At 41.5% G+C, this 21114-nt stretch overlaps 1 protein-coding gene across 3 annotated transcripts in view; it reads left to right on the top strand.

Annotated features, from left to right (window-relative positions):
• The first annotated feature begins 207 nt into the window (after nt 1-207).
• The window catches only part of LOC140459719 (tetraspanin-15), a 181250-nt gene continuing 160343 nt past the window's right edge, over nt 208-21114 (top strand). Inside the window, exons 1-2 of one of the 3 annotated variants that reach the window (XM_072554159.1) lie at nt 208-311; nt 655-788. In XM_072554159.1, coding sequence (XP_072410260.1) covers nt 696-788 — 93 coding nt within the window. In that variant the 5' untranslated portion in view covers nt 208-311; nt 655-695. Of the gene's footprint in view, nt 312-380; nt 789-21114 lie in introns of those variants that run through there. The other 2 variants (XM_072554158.1, XM_072554160.1) reach the window with 2 other exon arrangements.

Here is a 21114-nt window from a genome sequence, read left to right on the forward strand (position 1 = left end):
CTTCAGCTGAATCCTTCAATTCTGCCTTTCTTGCCCCAGTCCTGGATTTGACCCTGCCTGGCATTGTGCTGCCTGTCATCTAACTGGCCCCAAGTCCCACTCACCGACCTTCATTGGTTTCCAGACCCGCGAACAAGTTCTCAACATTCCCGGTTTTCAAATCCCTCAGTAATTTCCTCCCCTTCCCCTCCCTACCGTTGTGAACTTTGGCACTCCCCTGGTTGGTATTCCGCCCAAATGATGTTTGTTTTCAGTGTGGTGACACACCTGCAGCACTGAAGGGACTGGACTGCAAGCTTTCTGGCCTAGAGGTAGGGACACTAGCCAAAGGCCGGGGCTCTGAGGTGGGGGGGATGGCGACAGTTGGAGAGGATTGTTGTGGCTTAATGATTGTGAGAGGGAGGCTGTACCCCGGGAGATTGGACAACACAAGCCCTTGAAGAAGGGTTGTGTGATCCGCTCCGGTCATTACAAAATCTTTTACGTAAAAAGTCGAGTAAAAGAAAACACATCCATGGAATACACTGAGACTGAGTGGACTCACAGTCATGGAAGGGCTCGCCGGGCCACCAGTGCACTCTTCAGTAGCAGTTTTCACTTTCGCTCTGGAGGCGGAAGTTGCTTTGGTTGAAGTACTGTCCTCTTTTTGTTGAGGTTTCAGGGAAGGAATCCGGATCCGGACCCGGACGGGCAGGATGTGTGGAGGCTCCCGGCCACTCTGCGGGGGGATCGATGCCAGGTACCTGCTGCTGAAAGTGACCCTGGGGATCTTCGCGACATTTTTCTGGGTAAGTGAGAAACCAACAGCGTTTTAAAGGAAAACGTGCCTGAGTCACGAAGGCTGACTTGGTTGCATCTTTCAACAGATCAGCAGCTTCGAATCCAAAATAAAAATTAGATCCTTTTTGTAAGGAGGACGGTTGTTTTATTCTAGTCCAAACCTCGACTTTTACTGCTCTGATTTGGTTTGTCTATTTTAATTTTCCATTAAATGGGAAGTTTCTGGCGTTCTCAAATGGGATTGATTACTTTCTGCAGACAATGATTTGAGCTCTTAAAGTTCAATTCTTTTCGGCCCTTTTCAGAAAAGTGGCAAACTTGGCAGGTTAAGCAGTGATTTTTAAAAATCAAAACAAATATTTTTTACAAAGCTGTTTTATATTTTAAGAATCCGAAATTAATCCCACTCTCTTGCACCCTCCCTATTGTCCTGTGATCTGCTACCACATCCTGTACAATAAACTCAACTTTTGCTAAATATTAATCGTAAAGTTTATGACTTAGAGAATGAGATAAAATGCGGGAGCACACTGAAAAACTCCACCAATCTGAGTGTGACCAGTATTTCTCACTTTATATTGCACTCTGATTTATTTTCAAAATTGAGCGTTTTTTTTTCAAGTGTTAAAAGGAAACATGTCCTTAGAATAAATTAAGACCAGTTGGTCTTCTTAACTCTTAGTCCATTGGTAATCAATGAAATTAATCCCACTGTTCCCCTCTCTCCCACTGTCCTGAATCTAAAATGAATCTCATAGTCGTTAGAGAGAAGGTTGAGAGGTGACTTAATAGAGACATACAAGATAATCAGAGGATGAGATAGGGTGGACAGTGAGAGCCTTTTTCCTTGGATGGTGCTGGCTAGCACAAGGGGACATAGCCTTAAGTTGAGGGGTGATAGATGTAAGACAGATGTCAAAGGTAGTTTCTTTACTCAGAGTGGTATGGGCGCAGAACACTGTCTGCAACAGGAGTAGACTTGCCAACTTTATGAGCATTTAAATGGTCATTGGATAAACATATGGATGATAATGGAATAGTGTAGGTTAGATGGGCTACAGATTGTTTTCACATGTCAATGCAACATTGAGGGCCGAAGGACCTGTTCTATGTTCTATGTACCCATCTCTCCCCACTGTCCTGAATCTGAAATCATTCACTGTCCCCCTCTCTCCCCACTGTTCTATGTTCTGCTATCACCCTCTATAATAGGATATAAAATTTTCCCAACAATAAATGTTAAACTGACTGGCCTGTAGTTAACATTTTCTTTTGCCTCTGTCTGTTTTTGAATTAAGGTGTTTCATTGACAGTTTACAGTCTCTGACTTGAAGGATTCTTGAAAGATTCCTATCAGGCCTTCACTACTTCCTTCCACATTCTTCATCAGGAATCATGCCTGAAATGTTGATTCTCCTGCTCCTCAGATGCTGCCTGACCTGTTGTGCTTTTCCAGTGCCGCACTTTTCGATCTCCAGCATCTGCAGTCCTCACTTTCTCCTGAGACCCATGTGGTACAGTGTACCAGTAGGCCTTTATACCTAGTAGTTATCAAAGTACTTTTCCTCCTGTGATTGTTATTTTATTCATTTCCTCAGTCCACACCACAATATTCACTACCAAAAAGTATTTATTTAACACTTCTGCCACTTCTTGGTTCCCCATTATTATTTTGCAGCCTCCTTCTCTAAGGGGTCTATGTTCATTTTGGTCTCTCTTTTTTTATATACTTAAAGAAGCTCATACTACCAGATACATGACACAGGGAAGGTGATGGCCTAGTGGTATTAATTGCTAGACGATTAATCCAGATACCCCAGTAACATTATGGGGGTCTGGATTTGAACACTGTCAGTGCAGATGATGGATTTTGAATTTTGGAATTCAAATTTTGAATGATGCAATTTTTTTCAATTAAAAATTGATCCAATAACTATCTGAAATTAGTACTCTGATGGTAACCAGGAAACCGTTGTGGACTGGTGGAAAAATCCATCTGGTACACTAATGCCCTTTAGGGAAGGAAACTGCCACCTTTATCTGGTCTGGACGACACGTGACTCCAGATCCTTGGCAATGTGGTTGACTCTTAACTGCCAACTGAGCAATTAGGGATGGGCAATAAATGTCCTACCCAGCGATGTCCTCACCCTGTGACCAAGTAAGGAAAATTAAATTTGATACAAAGGAGTGTGAAATTATTGACTTTGTTTGAAAAATGAGCAGAGAAAATACGAACTAGATGGTGTAATATTTAAAAGGGTGCAAGAATAGAGAGACTAAAGAGCATGTGTACATTAATCCTTGAGGTTTGTAGGACAAGTTGAAATGGCAGATTCAAAAACACATATTCAGGTTTCCAGAATATGTAAACAGAAATAGAGTACAAAAGAAAGGACGTTATTTTAAATCTTATCAACAACCAACTAGGCATCAAACTAGGTATTGTGTTCAATTTTGACTATCATATTTTAACCAAAGTCTCAAGGCAAATAAGAAGATAGTGATTTACAAGAACAGTATGAGGGTCACACATTTTTGGTCATTTGAAGAGATTGGAGATATTGGTGTTGTTATCCTAAGAGCAGAGAAGTTTAATAGAAACTTTAATTGAGGAGCTCAGAATTGTGGATTGTTCTGATGGAATAGAGATTTTCTGAAGCAAAAAAGTTTACTAAGTCCTGAGGGCATAGTTTGAAGGTGATTTCCAAAAACTAACATGAGGAAATATGTTTTTAAGCAGAAATTTGGAGTGCACTGAAAGGGGTTGAAAGCAGATTCAATAATACAATTTGAAGGATATAGGAAGGAAAATAATAAAGATAACTATGGGCAAAAGGGAGAGGAGTGCGATAAATTTCAACCAAATGGCTGGAATTAATTTGATGGGCCAATTAGTCTTCCTTTGAGCTATAGATTTTATCAACCTCTAATTAGAAAAATCAAGAAAGACTTGCACTTGCGCAGAAGCCATTTTGCACACAGTGAACTTCAATGAACAGCAATGTAATAATCCACAGATAATTTCACCCATAAATGTTGGCCAAAACACTGGGGAGAAATTCTCTACTCCTTGAATAGCAATCAGACCTTATGCATCCACCTGAGAGGGCAGAAAGGCTTTGGTTTAATATCTCTTCCAAATGACAGTGTAACAATGCAGTCCTCTGTAGATGTCAGCAGGTTTTATGTTTGAGGACAGAAGCTTCTACAGGTCTGCAGATGTGGATTATTTCAAAATTTGTAGTACAATCAGACGAGAATCCAAGAAGCCTATCTCAACATCAGGGACAGCTCACCTCATATTTTATGCTGCGTGTCAGGCTGAATTTCTCACCAGTTGCCAGTATAAGTGGGGAGGGACAAACAGCATCTAGGAGCACAAACCACAGACATCAGCTGCACCCCATCCAAATTCACGAACATTTACCAAATCCTTGACAGACAGCACGGCATGCCTTTGATTGATTGCAGACTGCTCTGAAAGCACAAACTTACATTGCAGGACACACCAGGAACTGGCATCGAAAGGCTGCATGGACAAGCTCATGGATTGGACCAGGTTATGTATCTCAGGGGCACCACTTGCTCTCACTGTGCTTACTCACTTTGCAGTTACCTGCGTGCTTGCAGCACTCATGCCTTGCTTTTCCATGCCTTGCTGTGCCAGTCAGCATTGTCACACAACCAGGTGAGGTAGGTCATTAATGGGGCAAATTTGGGATGATATGGTGAGAAAGCTCCTCATTAGACCTTTCTGGAGGCAAGAATCCCTCCAGAAAGCTCAATGCAATTCACACTGGCCAAAAACACATAAGATTCAGTCTTGGGTTTATGTATTGTGACTGAGAAATTAGTGTTGTAACTGTTAACTGTGATTGATCTATCTTACACATTAACTTTCTGAAACCGTTCTCACCTGCATTCTTCTCTGTATAAATGCTCGCTAGTCTCCAGAGAGAAAGCCTAAAGATGTAATTAGAAATGTAATTATTCCCGCAGCACTGCTTGCTGTTTAAAGAGAGAACAGTAAATAGAACAGGATGAACCAGGTGGCAGACTCTTTCTGTGAAGCTGTCAGGAATAAGCTGGGAAGATGGATAGCTCTGCTTGTCCATTCGTGCCAGCTGCTTACGGAACTGAAGGAGTACTCTGAATGGAATTGTGTGCATGTATATTTATCTGCATTTAGTTGTGTGTGAGTGTGAGTATACGTGTGCACTGGTGTGTGTTCACCTGAAATGCATGAGGGTGTGCCTGTGAGTATGTATTTGTGTGACAGTGGGTCTGTGAATGTTTCTGCTCATGAGTGAGTCTGTGGAGATATGAAAATCAGTATGTCAGAGAAAGTTCACAGCCATGAAATGTGGCTTTGTGGTGTCAGGTTTTGTGGTGCAATGGATGCCACTTTGGACTTGGCACACTGCTGGTGAGACTGTGAGTGCATATGCAGGCAGCCCAGGAACACTGATTTGATGCGAATGCTTTCATCGAGTAATGAAACATGCCTGCTCATACTGGTTTTTTTCCTTTCAAAAATATTCTTTATTCATTAAAAAAAGTATGCACAAGGTCACTAAAGTAGTTTGGTCCACATAGTAATATATGAAGAACACGAACAAAAGTTGGAATTTGACTCCATCCAACAAACAAGCCAAAGGCACCTCTTACCTGTACAGGATTATATTTATGTTCATTTGAGGTACTGGAAGGGTCCAGTAACTGAACAGATCCCCATTTAACTTCAGCAGAGAGACCTCAGACTGTGGTCTTTCCCCTCTGCACCTTAGTGGCAGCTGCCCCAAGCTTTAGTGTGTGTCTGCTAAAACAGGTAAACATGTACTTGATAGCAGGAAGGATTCCTCCATCATTTCTTGCTCAAAGAACCATTAATTATTTTCAGTTAGTTGCTGGTGGATTTCTGTTGGCCTTCAATGTGAACTGCTGGAAGTTCTGTGGTTTCTAGAGTTGTTTAAAGTTGCTGAAGTCCATAAGGCAAATACCGAAGGACTTTGACCTGATTCTGCACGAACAATAAAAACGATTGCAGTAATTTACATCCCCTTTGAATGACTGTATGAGGTGTCAGAGAGCAAGATGGACTGTTGGAAGACAATACGTTCTGGAAGCAATTCCCTGCCTTTTAGACAGTGTTCATTCCACACATGATCCACTCTCTGTGTAAGAAAATTGCCCCTCATGTCTTTTTAAAATCTTTCTCCTCTCACCTTAAAAGTATGTTGCCTAGTCTTGAAATCCCCCACCTTAGGGAAAAGACACCTGCCATACACCTTATCTATACCCCTCATGATTTTATAAACACCTACCAGTGAAATATGTCCCAGCCTATCCAGCCTCTTCTTATAATTCAAACCCTTTCTTCTCAGCAACATCCTGGTAAATCTTTTCTGAACCATCTTCAGCTTTTAGATTAGATTCCCTGCAGTGCAGAAACAGGCCCTTTGGCCCAACAAGTCCACACCGACCCTCTGAAGAGTAATCCAACCCCCTCTGACTAATGCACCTAACAGCTATGGACAATTTAGCATGGCCAATTCACTTGACCTGCACATCTTTGAAACTAGAGTACCCGGAGGAAACCCATGCAGGTACGGGGAGAATATGCAAACTCCAACAGACAGTCACCCAAGGCTGGAATCAAAACTGGGATCCTGGCGCTGTGAGGCAGCAGTGCTAACCACTGATCCAACGTGCTTAATAATATCCTTCCCATAACATTAAAGTCATGTAAAGTCACTGAAAGTCCTTATAGCACAGCAACCCTGGGACTCCAATTTTAGCATTCATTATAACAAACATCTCCTCCCACTGCCTTTGCACAGTTTGACTGAGGAGTCTATGGCTTGCTGCTGACCTCCTGTTCACAACCTCCTCTAGTTGAGATGTCCAGAGAAATAACAGAGGACTTTGGATCTCTCTCTCTCTGACTTGTCATGCTATCAAATATTCAGTATTCTTTCTCTACACGCACTGCAACATGTTCCAGCACCTGCTTCACTTTAAGAGCTGCAAACTGGCTCTCAGTGGTGCTAGCATCACACAAACCTGAGGCGTACAGGCACTTGGCAGCACAGTTAACACCATCTGCATGCAGCTCTCGTATAAACTGTCAAGCAGTTCAATATTTGCACAAAACCTGCATTGGAAAATAGGCACCATTTAATCATGTCCTGCATGGCTTTTGGGGACATGATGGTAAAGGGAGACTGATGGCCCAGGCCGATATTCTGTGAATACGGGCTCAATTCTTGGCCGGGTAGCTAGTGGATTTTCAATAACTAATAAATGTGCAATATAGGGTAGTCTCAGTAGTGGTAACTGTTATAAAATCTGATCTGATCCACTAACATCCTTCTGGGATGGAAATCTATCATCCTTACCTGATCTAGTCTACATGTGACTCCAGACCTACAACAATGTGGTTGCCCTTTGACAGGGCCTGCAAGCCATTGTTCAAATTACAGATGGGCAATAGATGCTGTCCTGACCAGCAACATCCACATCCTATGTAAGAACTGAGAAAAATAAGCCTGATCTTGCAGTTCTTCTATGTGTTTGTGTTTTACCTTTCTTTCCATTTGTTTGTGTTTAAGTTTATTATCAAAGAGTATACTGTCTGAGAACAACTGAGAGGGATGAATTCAACAGCTTTGGACCTCTTCCCACACCAAATCACACTGAATGGGCATGATGGTCAGGTTGGGAATACACAGACACAGTGTTTAGTAAACAGAGCAGAAAGGTTGCTTCCACCTTTCTTCCCGCAGTTTCAACTTCTGAGCTGCAGGCAGGAGCAGTAGAACTTAATGATACCTTATAAAAAGGTCAGACAAAAGCTTTGCTGTTGGAGCCTGCCAGATGAGTATGCCGTGCCCTCTCAGAGCTCTGTTAGATACTAAAGCACATGCTACAGATGCAATTGCAATTTTGAACAGTCAGAAAAAGACAATTGAAACCTGGTGCAGCTATCTTTGTGATCCTTGCAAAGACTGCAATGGTTCAAGAAGGCACTTCACTACCACCTTCCACAAGATTATTAGAAATGGCCAATAAATGCTGGCCTAGCCAACGATGTCCACATCCTGTGCATGAAAAAGAATGCACCTTAGCCTGCATGTCTGTCAGCCATTGATAGCAATGAGTCATTCCTTAAAAGCACTCACAAACATAATATTTATGAAGAATCAGTGAGCCCCGCACCATTTTTTGCATAAGCTGAGGGTGATGTTACAGTGTCCAATGACCTCATCATTGTAAGTACCTCAATGCTGCTGGCCTTACCTGGATGGTGACCAGCTGGAGTCTGGTTCCAACGAGGCTGACAGACCTCTCATCCCAGAAGTCATAAAGGGCAAGACTACTTGACCAGATCTCAGGCAGCCTTCATACCAGCTGCTCTGAAAAATCAGGCCATGTTGGAAGCAGGAGAGAACAATGAAATAACTCCACAGTGGCAGATATCCTGTCACCAAGTCACTCTTTATTTAAACGTGAAAAGTCCTTAACTCTTTATTACTTTCCTATCTATATATCAACCAGGGCTCCCTGATTGGACCAGTTTAACAGCTCCAGTCAGGGAACTGAGATTCTCAATGGGCTAGCAGGCAGACCTTGTAACATTCATTACAAGCACATTCCAATACAATAATCCCACAGTGTTCAGTCACCAAATTCAGATTATGGACTCACATTAACTAAGGAGAGCTCATGGCAACGAAGAAGGATTTCTTGACAGTTTTCAGCTGTCAATGAAAGCTTTGATATTTGAAAATTAAGTACCGATTGTTATAAGAATTCTTTTGGGTTGGGTGATTTGATTTGAATTGATTAATTTATTGTAATGTGTACCTAGGTATAGTGAAGAGCTTTGTTTATGAGCCATATAGGAGATTATAATAGGCAAGGACATATAGATCACAGGGTGGAAAAAGTACTTAGAGGCATAGACGTTACGTCACACAGGACATGTGGTAGGCAAGATCAACATTAGCAAGATCAACATTATTTGAAATTAGAGAGTCCATTCATTAGTCTAATAACAGCCAGAAAGAAGCTGTTCTTGAACATATTGGTGCATGTGTTTTAGCTTCAGCATCTTCTGCCTGATGGAAGACATTGTAGGAGAGCGTTACTGGGGTGCAATGGGTCTTTGGGCAGCCTTTCCGCAGCAATGGGACATGTAAATGGAGTCCATGGATGCACGTTGGACTTACATGATGACCTGGGCTGTGCACACAACCTTCTGTAGTTTCTTACGGTCCTGAACAGAGCAGTTGCCATACCAGATTGTAATGCACCCAGACAGTATGCTTTCTTTATTATACAGTTGTAAAGGTTGCTGAGGGTCCTTATGGACCATGCCAAATTTCTGTGGACTCTGGAGGAAGAAGAGGTGTTGTTGTGCCTTCTTGACCGTCTCATCCACGTGGCAAGTCCGGGACAGGTTGTTGGTTATCGTCACTCCAAGGAACCTGATGCTCTCCACCCTCTCCACCTCTGCTCCATTGGTGTAGGTGGGCGGGGGGGGGGGGGGGGGGGGGGCATGTTCTCCTCCTTCCTTTTGAAGCCAATGATCAATTCTTTAGTTCTGCCGATGTTGAAAGAGAGGTTGTTCTCACTGCACCATAACACCAAGCTCTTTATCTCCTTTCTGTATTCTGACTCATGGTTGTTTGATGTCCGTCTGACCACGTTGGTATCACCAGCACACTTGTAGGTGGTGTTTATTCAGAATTTGGCGACCCAGTGGGTGTACAGGGAGTACAGTTGAGGAATGAAAATGATCCTTGGGGGGGCTCCAGTGTTGAGTGTTATCATGGAGGAGGTGCAGTTGTCTATCTTCACTGATTGCTGTCTCTGGGTCAGAAAGCTGAGGATTCCGTTACAGAGGTGAAGCTGAAACCTTGGTCTTGGGAGTTTTGAGAGCAGTCTGGGGGGCATAATTGTGTTGAAGGCAGAGCTATAGTCGATGAGCAGGAGTCCTTAGGTGTCCCTGTTGTCCAGATGTTCGAACTTGAATGCAGGGCAGGGAAATAGCATACTCTGCAGACCTGTTATTTTGATGTGCAAATTGTAGAAAACCGAGACAGGCTGGGAGACTAGGGTTGATAGGGGCCATGACCTGCCTCTTGAAGTGCTTCATGGTTATGGAAGTCAGATCCCACAGCATGAATGCGAATAAGTGTGCACAAATCTGACACTTGTCTGATGTCGATCGGTCTAATGACTGATTAATATCTGGAATTCTAATTAATCTAATTAAAAGCAACTTTAATACAGGGCCATCAGAATTAATTGTGGAACACCCTTTTTGATTGTGGAACACCCTTACAGCTTGCCTTGGCTGAGACCAGTTAATTCAGTCTAGGTTATGGATTTCCTCGAGAGGGTTATGTTTACACTCAGGAATTGGTCAAAGTCACAGCACGTAATTACCTTCTTGCAGAATACTATTCGCTTGTTTACCATTACAATGCCAAGCGGAATTCACATCTCTATTGATCCTGCAGCAGTCCAAGCCCAAATAAACAAGACTGTCATTCCCACAATATCCAAGTTTGGGCTGGCAAGTGGCAAGTTGACGTTTGTGCCACACAAGTGCCATGATGACCAAGAGAGAATATAATCATCATCCCTTGACATTTAATGACATTAAATCACTAAATCCCCTATGATCAACATCCTGGGGTTACCATTGACAAGAAACTGAACTGGACCAACCACGTAAATACTGAGATTACAAGAGTAGGTCAGAGGCTAAGAATCCTGCTGTGAGTAACTCACCTCATCATTCCCCAAAGCCTGTCCACCATCTACAAGGCGCAGGTCAGGAGTCTGATGGATGGGTGCAGCTCCAACCACATTCAAGAAGCTTGACGCCATCAACGACAAAGTATCTCATTTGATTGGCACCACATCCACAAACATTCATTCCCATCATCACCAACATTCAGTAGCAGCAATATGTACCATTCACAAGTTTACACGGCAGAAATTTACTTTTTTTTGTCCTTCCACACCCATGACCACTCCCACTCCAAGGAAAAGGGTAGCGGATTGTGGTCAAGTGACCACAGGCCCAAAATTGGATATTCTAAATTGACCCATAGCCGGAGAAATTAAGCATGACAGAAAATGGACCAAATTAAATTAAACAGCAGTCAGCAGCTATTGGCTACAGAAAACAGTGGAAACAAAGATCAAAGAGATTACAAAAGTTCAAGGAAAACCAGATACAGCCAGCCGTGGGGCTGTATATTGGAGAAGTGTCGATCAGGCATCTTGACTTTCTGAGTATGTGCACTTTACACCTCCCTGGCTTGGAAACAGTGAAGGGCCTCGGCATAACCCCATTGGATGATTTGAATCTAGCTCATGACTTGATGGGCCAAGGCTACAGATTGTTCTGGAAGAGATAAGAACACACACCTGGATGTCACCCCGTCAGTGACGATGCTGTCTTAGTGAAGACTCAGCAAAGATTCTCAGGGAAGACTTGCAGCAAGGTCTGTGGCTGAAAACCATGCAACGATCCAAGAAGACCCAGGATAAGATCCACCCTGACTCCTGCAATACCCATCTTTGTGGAAGAGGGCCAGTGAAGAGGAAGGAGATTCTAATGGCCCAGCTCAAACATGTGGATTGTTGCAGGTAATATCCTTTCTCAGATAGATAGAGCTAGATGGAGAGTAAATATTTTGGGAATTTGGGAAATGCTGAAGTGTGTTTTCAGAAGGAATATTTTGTTAATAAAATCAGATTGAATTACAAACCAAATCTGTGTCTCTTTGTCTGCCTCACTGAGCACTTAGATAAAGTGTTTTTAAGGCATAAACTGGTCGAAGTGATCAAAACATGATTCATGGGAATACCAGTGCCTGTAAATTATCCTCCTAGGCATCCACCATCCTGACTTGGAAATATATCACCATTCCTTTCGTGTCGCTGGGTCAATTTCCTGGAACTCCCTCCCTAACAGCATTATGGATGTACCTGCAAAAATGCATTGTAGCGATTCAAGGATGCAGCTCACCGTCACTTCTCAAGGGCAATCAGTGATGGACAATAAATGCTGGCCCAGACAGTGATGCCCACATCAAATCAATGAAATTTTTAAAAAGCTGCATGGCTCATGTTATTTGCAGACATTGCATCTTCTTTCTCTCTCTCTCTCTCTCTCTCTCTCTCACACACACACATACACTCTTTCTTCTTTCCACTTATCTTTGTGTTGCTGCTGGAACAGATGATTTTACTTTACTGGCCTGACAAACCTGAGGGATATTTATTTCTATTAGACCATATCCTGAATGTGCCTGAGGGAAAGCATGGCTGGAAAACTATGACTGTCATGGGAATTAGTTCCATTTTCAAAACAAGAGCATTAAATTTGAAACTTCAAGCTCAGTAAAGACAATTAGTTTTCAAAGGCATAGAACATCTGTTGAATGGCTGTACAATGACAGCGTCTTATTCATGTGCTATAGTGGGCGATTAATTTTAATGGTGATTTTATATATTGGCCATTTCTTTGTCTCACTGAAATGAGTGATCTCAGTGGCTAATGGAGTGATTTGCTGTGCTATGAGTCGGTTAATGTTAATAAGGGACAGATGAACCACAATGCAGGTGAGATGCAAAGGAAGATTACTCCTTCTCATACAGCAGTTGCTCAAAACTGGCAATTCTGTCGTTGGATGCTCATTTACTAGAAACTGTCTTCATTAAAGATTGAGCTTGGGATTTTGTGAGTGAATTGGGCAGAGGATCACAGAATGAACTCAGGAGACTACATTATTAATCTTGCACCCAAATCGATGATGTCCAGACTTCACTGTTGCATTTGCTTGCAGACCCTATCATATTTAACTGCCTCTTGTTCTTACCAACTCTTAGGGTGAACTACAAAATCGAGACTGTGTCAGTTAGGAAATAAACAATGTAAGCAAAGATCATGTGTTGAACTACCAGCCATAAATAAGTAATAATACTGTCTCCTTTCATTGAGAAGCTTGTGAGTTCAAAGCCCACTCCATCATAACTGCCAGTTCTAGGCTGTCAGCCATTAGGTGAATGAGAGAGCTAATGTTTACACTGAGTCCTCAGTAAAGAGGCAGGGCTGCATTGCTGGAAGTTCTTTATTTTAGCAGAAACATAAAATTGGGTTCTCTCTGCCTTTTGAGCTGGATGGAAAAGGCTCTCTAGCACCGTACAAAGAAGGGTAAGGGAGTTCTCCCAAACATCTCGACAATATTCATTCCTCAACCAACTCAATCAAAAATCAACAATAAGCTGTTAACTGGTTATGATTGCATTGTTGTTTGTGCAAGCTTGCTGTGTACAATTCAAATGCATTTATTGCATTAACTGCATTTTACTACATTGCAACAGTGACTACTCTTCAAGACTGCTTTATCGGTTGTAAGGTGCTAAGGGGCAAATTTAATATCTGTAAAAGATAAAAGCAAAGTCTTATTTTTTATTTATATAAAGCCAATATTTGTCCTCCTTTCTGACAGCCATTTTCCATACTGCAGATGTTTATTGACATTGGATTGACCTAATTTGGGAACTTCAATATTAAGAAGAGCAAATATTTCAAAGTTTCAGCTCTTTATGCAAAAGCCAAAAGTTTTAAGACTCACACCAATACATTTTGTAGTGCACATTTTAATGTGCACTGATAGTCAAACTGAATGCAACTGAAATGGAAAATAAGATCAAAGTCTATTAAAAGCATTCTGCTCACTCTGTTTGCTGTAGAACATTCAGATGATAGAGTCTGCATGATATTCACTGCTATTCTTATGTCGATAAACAGAACTGTTGTCCCATAATTAGTAGCAGTAGAGATGACAGGAATGGTATTGCCATCAAGCTGCAACTCCATTCTGGTGACACCATTCCTTCTGGGACTCTGATATTGAATCCACTGTCACTCTTTCTGGGTATGGTCCCACTGCTAGTTATTTGTTTGTTTGACCAATTTTAAACATGGATTAACTCTTTCCACTGCTGAAGCAGAGTGCTATGATGTACACTTTGCAAGATTCACCAAATCTCTTTATATAGCACCTACCCAACTCACAACCACTAAACATAAAATTATGAAGGGAATAGATAATGTAAAAGCAGGGAGGGTGTTTCCATTGGTGGGTGAAACAAGAACTGGGGGGCAAAGCCTCAAAATAAGGGGGAGCAGATTTAGGACTGAGCTGAGGAGGAACTTGTTCACCCAACGAGTTGTGAATCTGTGGAATTCCCTGCCCATTTGAAGCTTCCTTGTTGCATGTTTTTAGGGCAAAGATATACAGATGTTTGAACAGTAAAGGAATGAAAGTGTTATGGTAAGTGGAGCTGAGTCCATGAAAAGATCAACCATGATCTTATTAAATGACAGAGCAGGCTTCATGGACCAGATGTCCTACTCTTGCTCCTCGTTCTCATGTTCTTATCTAGAAGGACCAGGGTAGCTGTGACATCACCAACTGCAAGATTTACACACCCCTCCTCATGCCTTGAAGACATGACTTCAAACTTGATCACCGTTTCTTCACTGTCACTGAGTCAAAATCCTGGATCTCCCTGCCCAACAACTGTCCCTCCCCAAAATTCTGCAGCAGTCCACAAAGGCAGCTTATCACCACCTTCTCTGCTTTAGTAAGGGATGGGCAATAAATGCTGGTCCACATGAATGAATAAAATAAAAAAACAGCTGGAGTGGATTCAATCACAAATTAACAATTTGCAAAAACATATTTATCCAGAACTCATTTATGTATTAACACTCATTTTTCAGTCATAATGAATGCACATTTTTAATTCACAATGTGTCATGGCAATTTTCTCTTAACTCTCCCATTCCTTCAGGTAAAATATTAAATTGTAATGTGATATTTTACACACTATGCAGCACCTTAAAAAATGCTTATTCCTGTAATTGGCTATGAACTCTTTTTGAAATGTCATTTTTTATTCTGATGGTTTTAAATCACACACATGGGCACGTTGATATATTTTGCATTGTTCACTGTATTTGTTGCGAATCATCAGAAAGCTAGCTCCACAGTTGAATCATTCTAATAATTCCCCCCCCCAAACTATCTTTTATTTATGAAATCTGTAAAATTACATTGCAAAATATTTCATATTGGAAGTGCAATCATATTCAACTATTCTCCATAGAGCATGTTACACTGTGAGTTGCCTCAATACAATTTGCAGTATTTGGCTATTTACTATATACATTGATGGTCAAACTTGCAGCCTGAGGGGTTCCAGAAAATTACAAGCCCCTTGATGCACTATGGCTGAAAGGCAAATGAATTGCATCTACTTCATTCAGTTCAAGCTCAAGAACAGAAAACAGCAGCAGGTTCTGCTGAACAGGTTATGACCTAAAGCTTTCAGAATCATGGAGTCAGTCAGCAGCAAGTCTTCACACACTGGTTTCCCGAAGCTAACACCATTATTGAGCGGCTTCTTTTAAAAAGCAAGGCAGATATCAGGGCGTTCAGGCCTTCACCTCAACTCCAGTTAAGAAGTGTGCATCAAAGTCAGGAATATTGCAACAATTACTCGTTATGAATTGGTGAATCAAGGAAATCAAAACACATTCTTTGAGATGATAAAAAAAACCTGATTACAATTAATAGTCTACAAATCAAATTGTAGAAGAAACATTCATACTCTCCCAGTGGGGGAGTTGCACTGCTGGAGGGATGAGCTATGATGTGCTCTCATTTTCCCTTAGTCCTTGTTTTCATTTGTATGACTGACAGGTGCTGGTCAAATAGTGGAATTAAAGGGCATGGATTCAATCAGTACCAAGTGAACTGCTTCAAACCATTTTTTTTAGAAAGAGGAGTACTTTGGGGAAGAAAGAGAATTCATTCTCTTCTGCTTCAGGGAAATTAATAAGGTTCAAATAGATCTCAGTGTTTTCATAGTGGCTGTTGATACAGAGAGTCTTATAGTCTGTGTGAGGGAATAAGTGCCTTGTTATTGTCAGAGTTGTGTGAGAAAAGGGATAAGGGCACAGTGAGACCATAGTTAATTGATAAAAGAATGAGAAATTGCAGCTGTGGGACCTTGCCGAGTTGATTCGTTCTGTCAGAAAATTAAAGAAAAATTTCTTTATTATTTCTACAGTTTCTCCTTGATTGCAGAAATATCTCCAGCTGCCATGTACTGGATCATGGGGACTAAGATTAATGAAACTCTGGCTCCCCTGAGTGTCTTCCAGTTTTGTACTTCTTAATTTCTCTATCCACGCAGAGATTTTTCTGCAGCATTCATTTGATTAAAAAAGGTTATTGTTCGTCTTTAGTTTAATGGGAGTGCTGTGTGTGGAAGTAGTTGGAGTTAGCACATGATTTTCAATCAAGGGCCATAGTTGCATCCCAGGTCACAGTTCATCGTGGCTCTGTTGCATCAAAATAATATCTTTCCTGCATTTTGAGGGTTCAATACCCATTCCAGAGATTTGAGCATGTAATGCCACCTCACACTTCAGTGCACTACTGAGGGAATGCTGTAGTGTACAAGATGCTGGCTTTTTAGAATGACTTGTTAAACTGAAGTTTAGTTGGCAGACTGCCTCTTGATGCCTCGAATGATCTTCTAACACAATTTTTGACCAAGAGCAGAGAAACTCCACTGTTGTTCAGGCCAAGGTTTGTTTTTGACTTCTACTTGATTTTGCATAATTTATTTCTTTGCTGCTTTGTGCGACTTTATCAAGTACAAATTTGTGGCTTAAATCCCATGCTGCCTCAACACTTTGTGTGAAAGTTTTATTTTCTATTTGTTCTCTTTATTCCTCTCATGATAATACTCCTTTTGCTTCTAGCTGTGGATTTGTATCCTAGTTTACAATTGCTCTGGGATTGTTCTGATCGATCAAAAGGCAGTGTTTCCTGCATTTCATTGCATAATGGAACCTGGATATCTGTTTGGTCCTGCTGCATCCAAAAGCCTCTTCATGTGCAGGATGTTCACCATCCACTGCAGCTTGCTGCTGTACCTGGGCTTGTTGGTGAACCTGGTCCTCTTCCATTTCTCTGCATGTCTACTGCATTTTGGCTGAACCTGTCAGTCATATTCTCTGTGCACCAATATGAAATCACAAAGACCAGAGTAGGTTGTTTGCAATGTGCATAGTCATCCTTCACACATTGATGGATTGACATGCTGCTCTATACAGTAGGGCATGGAACCTTCTGGTAAGGAGGGTCATGGAATGACTTAGCATGAAGCTTTGACATTGCGCCTAATTCTGATGAAACCATCAGTCATTTTGCAGAGAAATAAGAGGGTATTGCAATTGCTACATGAGCACTAAAGCCTTCTCCACCAAGCCTCACTTCAACTGCAGAAGGCATCATTGCACATAAGAGCATCTTGTGTTATATTTACAGATCAAGTTGAGAGGGAATCACCTCCAGGTCCCTACGCAGTCTGTGAGGTCATGCTGTCACTTAACTGTTGTTATAAGTAGAATTGAGCCTTGGAAAGGGAGCAGTGGATGTCACCAATGTGACACCAAATGTTCAAGTTAATCATTTATCTTTGAGCCTTAGGTAATGTTCTTGTTTCTGAGTCAAAACAGTGGGCATGGTGAGAGGGGCACAGTGGCTCAGTGGTTGGCACTACTGCATTACAGGACCCAGGTTCAATTCCACCCTTGGGTGACTGTCTGTGTGGAGTTTGCACGTTCTCCCTGTGTTTGCATAGGTTTCCGTTCAGTACTTTGGTTTCTTCCCACAGTCTATAGATGTGCAGGTTAGATGGATTGGCCATGCTAAATTGCCCACACTGTCCAGGGATGCACATCTTAGGTGGGTTAGCCTTGCAGAAAGCAGGGTTACAGAAGTAAGATAGGGGAGGTGAATCTCGGTGGGATGCTCTTCAGAGGGTTGGTGTGGACTTGACGGGCTGAAAGGCCTGCTTCCACATGGTGGTGAATCTGTGAAAATATTTTGTCTTTTGTATATTCATATCTTAAAATTTCACTCTCGTTTGGAGATGTGTTAGCTTGCAGATGAGACATTGAACTGAGGCCGTGGTCTGGATCTACATTGAAATCTCAGTGCAGCGATGAAGACACATGGTGTTTTCAGGTCATGTCTTGTCTATTTGACAATGGGCTCTAATTTTCAAGGAATTAACAGTCATTTCAGGATATACTTTGGGGGCAAATGTAAAATGGTGCTTATTGACAGCAGCTTGAGCTTTCAGTGTGTTCAATGTGAATAATGAAACAAGGTGGTTTGTTTTGTCAGTGGTTGCAGGATGTGTTGCTATGGTACCGTTGATGTTTCTTTTCAACCAGATGCTTTGTTGCTTTCAGCCAATGTTCTGTCAGTTAGCCCTTGTGATCCCTAATTCTGTTCAAGCCATTGTAAACAGAGTAGAATCTGAAAGTGATTGGAGAGGCACAATGTAAAACCACAATGGGTGGATGCTCTGGACAGTCTGTACACAGTATGGGAGCAAGGTGAAACCCACCTAACAAGGTCAGCTGTTCCCATCCAAATGGTGCTATAAATGTTATGAACTTATGAGTAGCACTGTATGTTTTAGTGTTCAGAAAAGGTTTGAAAAGGAACGTTGTGCCATCACAGATCAATAGATCAATGTTTAGATTCACAATAGAATTATCAAAGATTGTTTAGAGTCATAGAGCCATACAGCGTGGAAACATCGGTCCAACCAGTCCATTCTGAACATAATTCCAAACTAAACTAGTTCCCCTGCTTGCTCCTGGCCCATATCTCTCCAAACCTTTCCTATTCATGTACTTACCTAAGTCTCTTTTAAATGTTGTAACTGTGCCTGCATCCATTACTTCCTCAGGAAATGAACTATTCTCGGTGTGAAAAAAAAACCTCATTTTTTTTAAAGTTGCTCTTCTCTCACTTGAAAAATATGCCCCCTCGGCTTGAAATTCTCCATCCAACAGAAAAGACTTACCATTAACCCTATCTATACCATTCATGGTTTTAGAAACCCCTATAAGGTTTATAAACTTTCTACCTCAATCTACAATGCCACCAATTTTAGTGTCATCCACAAACTTACTAACCATGCCTTTTGCATTCTCATTCAAACATGTGGAGTTTGCACATTCTCCCTGTGTCTGTGTGGGTTTCCTTTGGGTGCTTCGGTTTCCTCACACAGTCCACAGTCCAATCATTTCATTATTGCCACTGGGTCAAAATCCTGAAACTACTTTCCAAACAGAACTGTGCATGTTCTGACAATCCAAGGCTGCAGTGATTCACGAGGTAGTTCACCATGACCTTCTCTAGGGCGCTTGGGATGGAGATTAAGTTCTAACATCACCGTTGATGCCACATCCCCTAACCAAGTGATTAAAAAAAAATTGTGTGATACTGGACAAGAAGGAGAGGTCCTGTAGTGCAGTGGTGGTATCCTCTGAGCCAGGAGACCTGGGTTCAAGAATCATTTGCTCCAGAGATGTGCAATAACAACTCTGAACAGACTGATCAGAAATTATGTATCATACGGAATGAAGTCATTCAGTCCTTTCTTCCATAGCTCTTTAGTGGAACAACTCAACTTGTCCAATTACCTGTGTTCTTTCCCTGTTGTCCTGCTAATGTTAACTCTGTCAGGTTTATATATATGTGTGTTTGTACATGTGGAATATTCACATTCTTTTGAATCACTCCACATCTCTCTTTCAGCCAGTGCATTTCAGATCATGTCACTGCAAAAAAATCCTCATGCTGTCCCTGGTTTCTTTGTAAAACTAGATTCTGTGCTTACTGGCACTATGCCTAAAGTTTCTCTTTAATTAGCTATCTTCATTGTTCACAACGTTGAATAACTCAGCTATGTTTCCTCTTACATTTCTCTGCTCTCAGGAGAACATTGTCAGCTTCTCCTACTGTCCAAGTAACTCAAGTTCCTCATCCTTCGTACTATTCTAGTGAATCTTTCCTCAGCCCTCTCTGAGCTCTTGATATCTTTATAAAATATCCCGCCTATAATCAAATAATGCAACATGTTCAGAAGACCTAGCCAGTACTTTTGAAGTATTCAACTTAAATGTTCTGTCCTTTTTACCAGAACAAAACCAGCAAGATCCCTTTACAGCCTCATCAAAGACTTGCGTACTAAGATAACCCATACAAGGTTTATGAGGAATCACTAAATAATCTCAATGTGGAGCTCACTGAAAACCCAGGGATGCGTCTGCTAGGAATGTCTGTCCCAGGCTGGGACTAGCCCAGAAACAGCACAAGTTCTGTTTCAGTGTTCCACGATAAATGATATTCCTTTTCAGTCAGACTTCATGTACCATATACAAATATATAGGTCTCTCTTTTACAAGGCCCCTTTTACAATTCTACTATTCAGTTCATACACACTATGGGTTAGGATCACAGGTAGGCCAGTCAAGAAGGTCTGGGTTGATCTGATGACTCCACATTCTTGCCTATGCCCAATTACTTGGTTATCAAGAATCAATTGACCCTAGCTTTTAAAATATTTATATTATTTTTCTCAATTTTCTAACCAAACTGTACAATTGCACATGTTTGTGTGTGTTAAATTCCGTCTGCTGGGTGAGCCTAGCCTCTCTATGCCTTCCTCATTGTTCCTTGGTTTGCGACAAAAAATCTGCAATCCAGTATATCCTGCCATATCAGACTGTATATTGACCTGTTGTGGTAATGGGCACATAGCTGTACCTGACAACTGGTCTCAACCATGAACGCTTATTTTGTCTAGAGTGTGAAAGACCAGTGAGCAACAATATGCAAAATATAACAGGAATTTGACTTTCTGGATTGGGAATTTCACAGCAAAGACAGCAAAAAGAAATTCTGAAGGGTCCCAACTCAAAATGTCAATTTTTCTGCTCCTCCGATGCTGCCTGACCTGCTGGACCTTTCCAGCTTCATGTTTTATTGACTCTGACTTTCAGCATCGACAGTCCCCACTATCTCCATATCAGAGATTCATTTCGATTTGTTCTTACTCTGCTCCTGGAATTCCACTGGAAACTGTGTTGGAAACCTCACTGCGGCAATATCTTAGGCTCTGACCGAAACAATAATCATGAAGATGTTAACAAACCACTAAATTTGGGGACACCCTTCAAGCTAACCATATCTGTTTTGTGCCTAATCAAAGAGGTCAGGGATGGTCAAGAGGCTGGAATTGGTCGAGAACACAGATTGTGAAAGTTTACAGAACTGGACAGGAATAAAAGATAAGCAACAGACCATGGAGGATTGGAACAGAATGAGAAGTATTTTATGTTGGACACTGGGGACTGGT

This window comes from Chiloscyllium punctatum, chromosome 35 (genome assembly GCF_047496795.1).
Source record: "Chiloscyllium punctatum isolate Juve2018m chromosome 35, sChiPun1.3, whole genome shotgun sequence".
Lineage (NCBI taxonomy): Eukaryota > Metazoa > Chordata > Chondrichthyes > Orectolobiformes > Hemiscylliidae > Chiloscyllium > Chiloscyllium punctatum.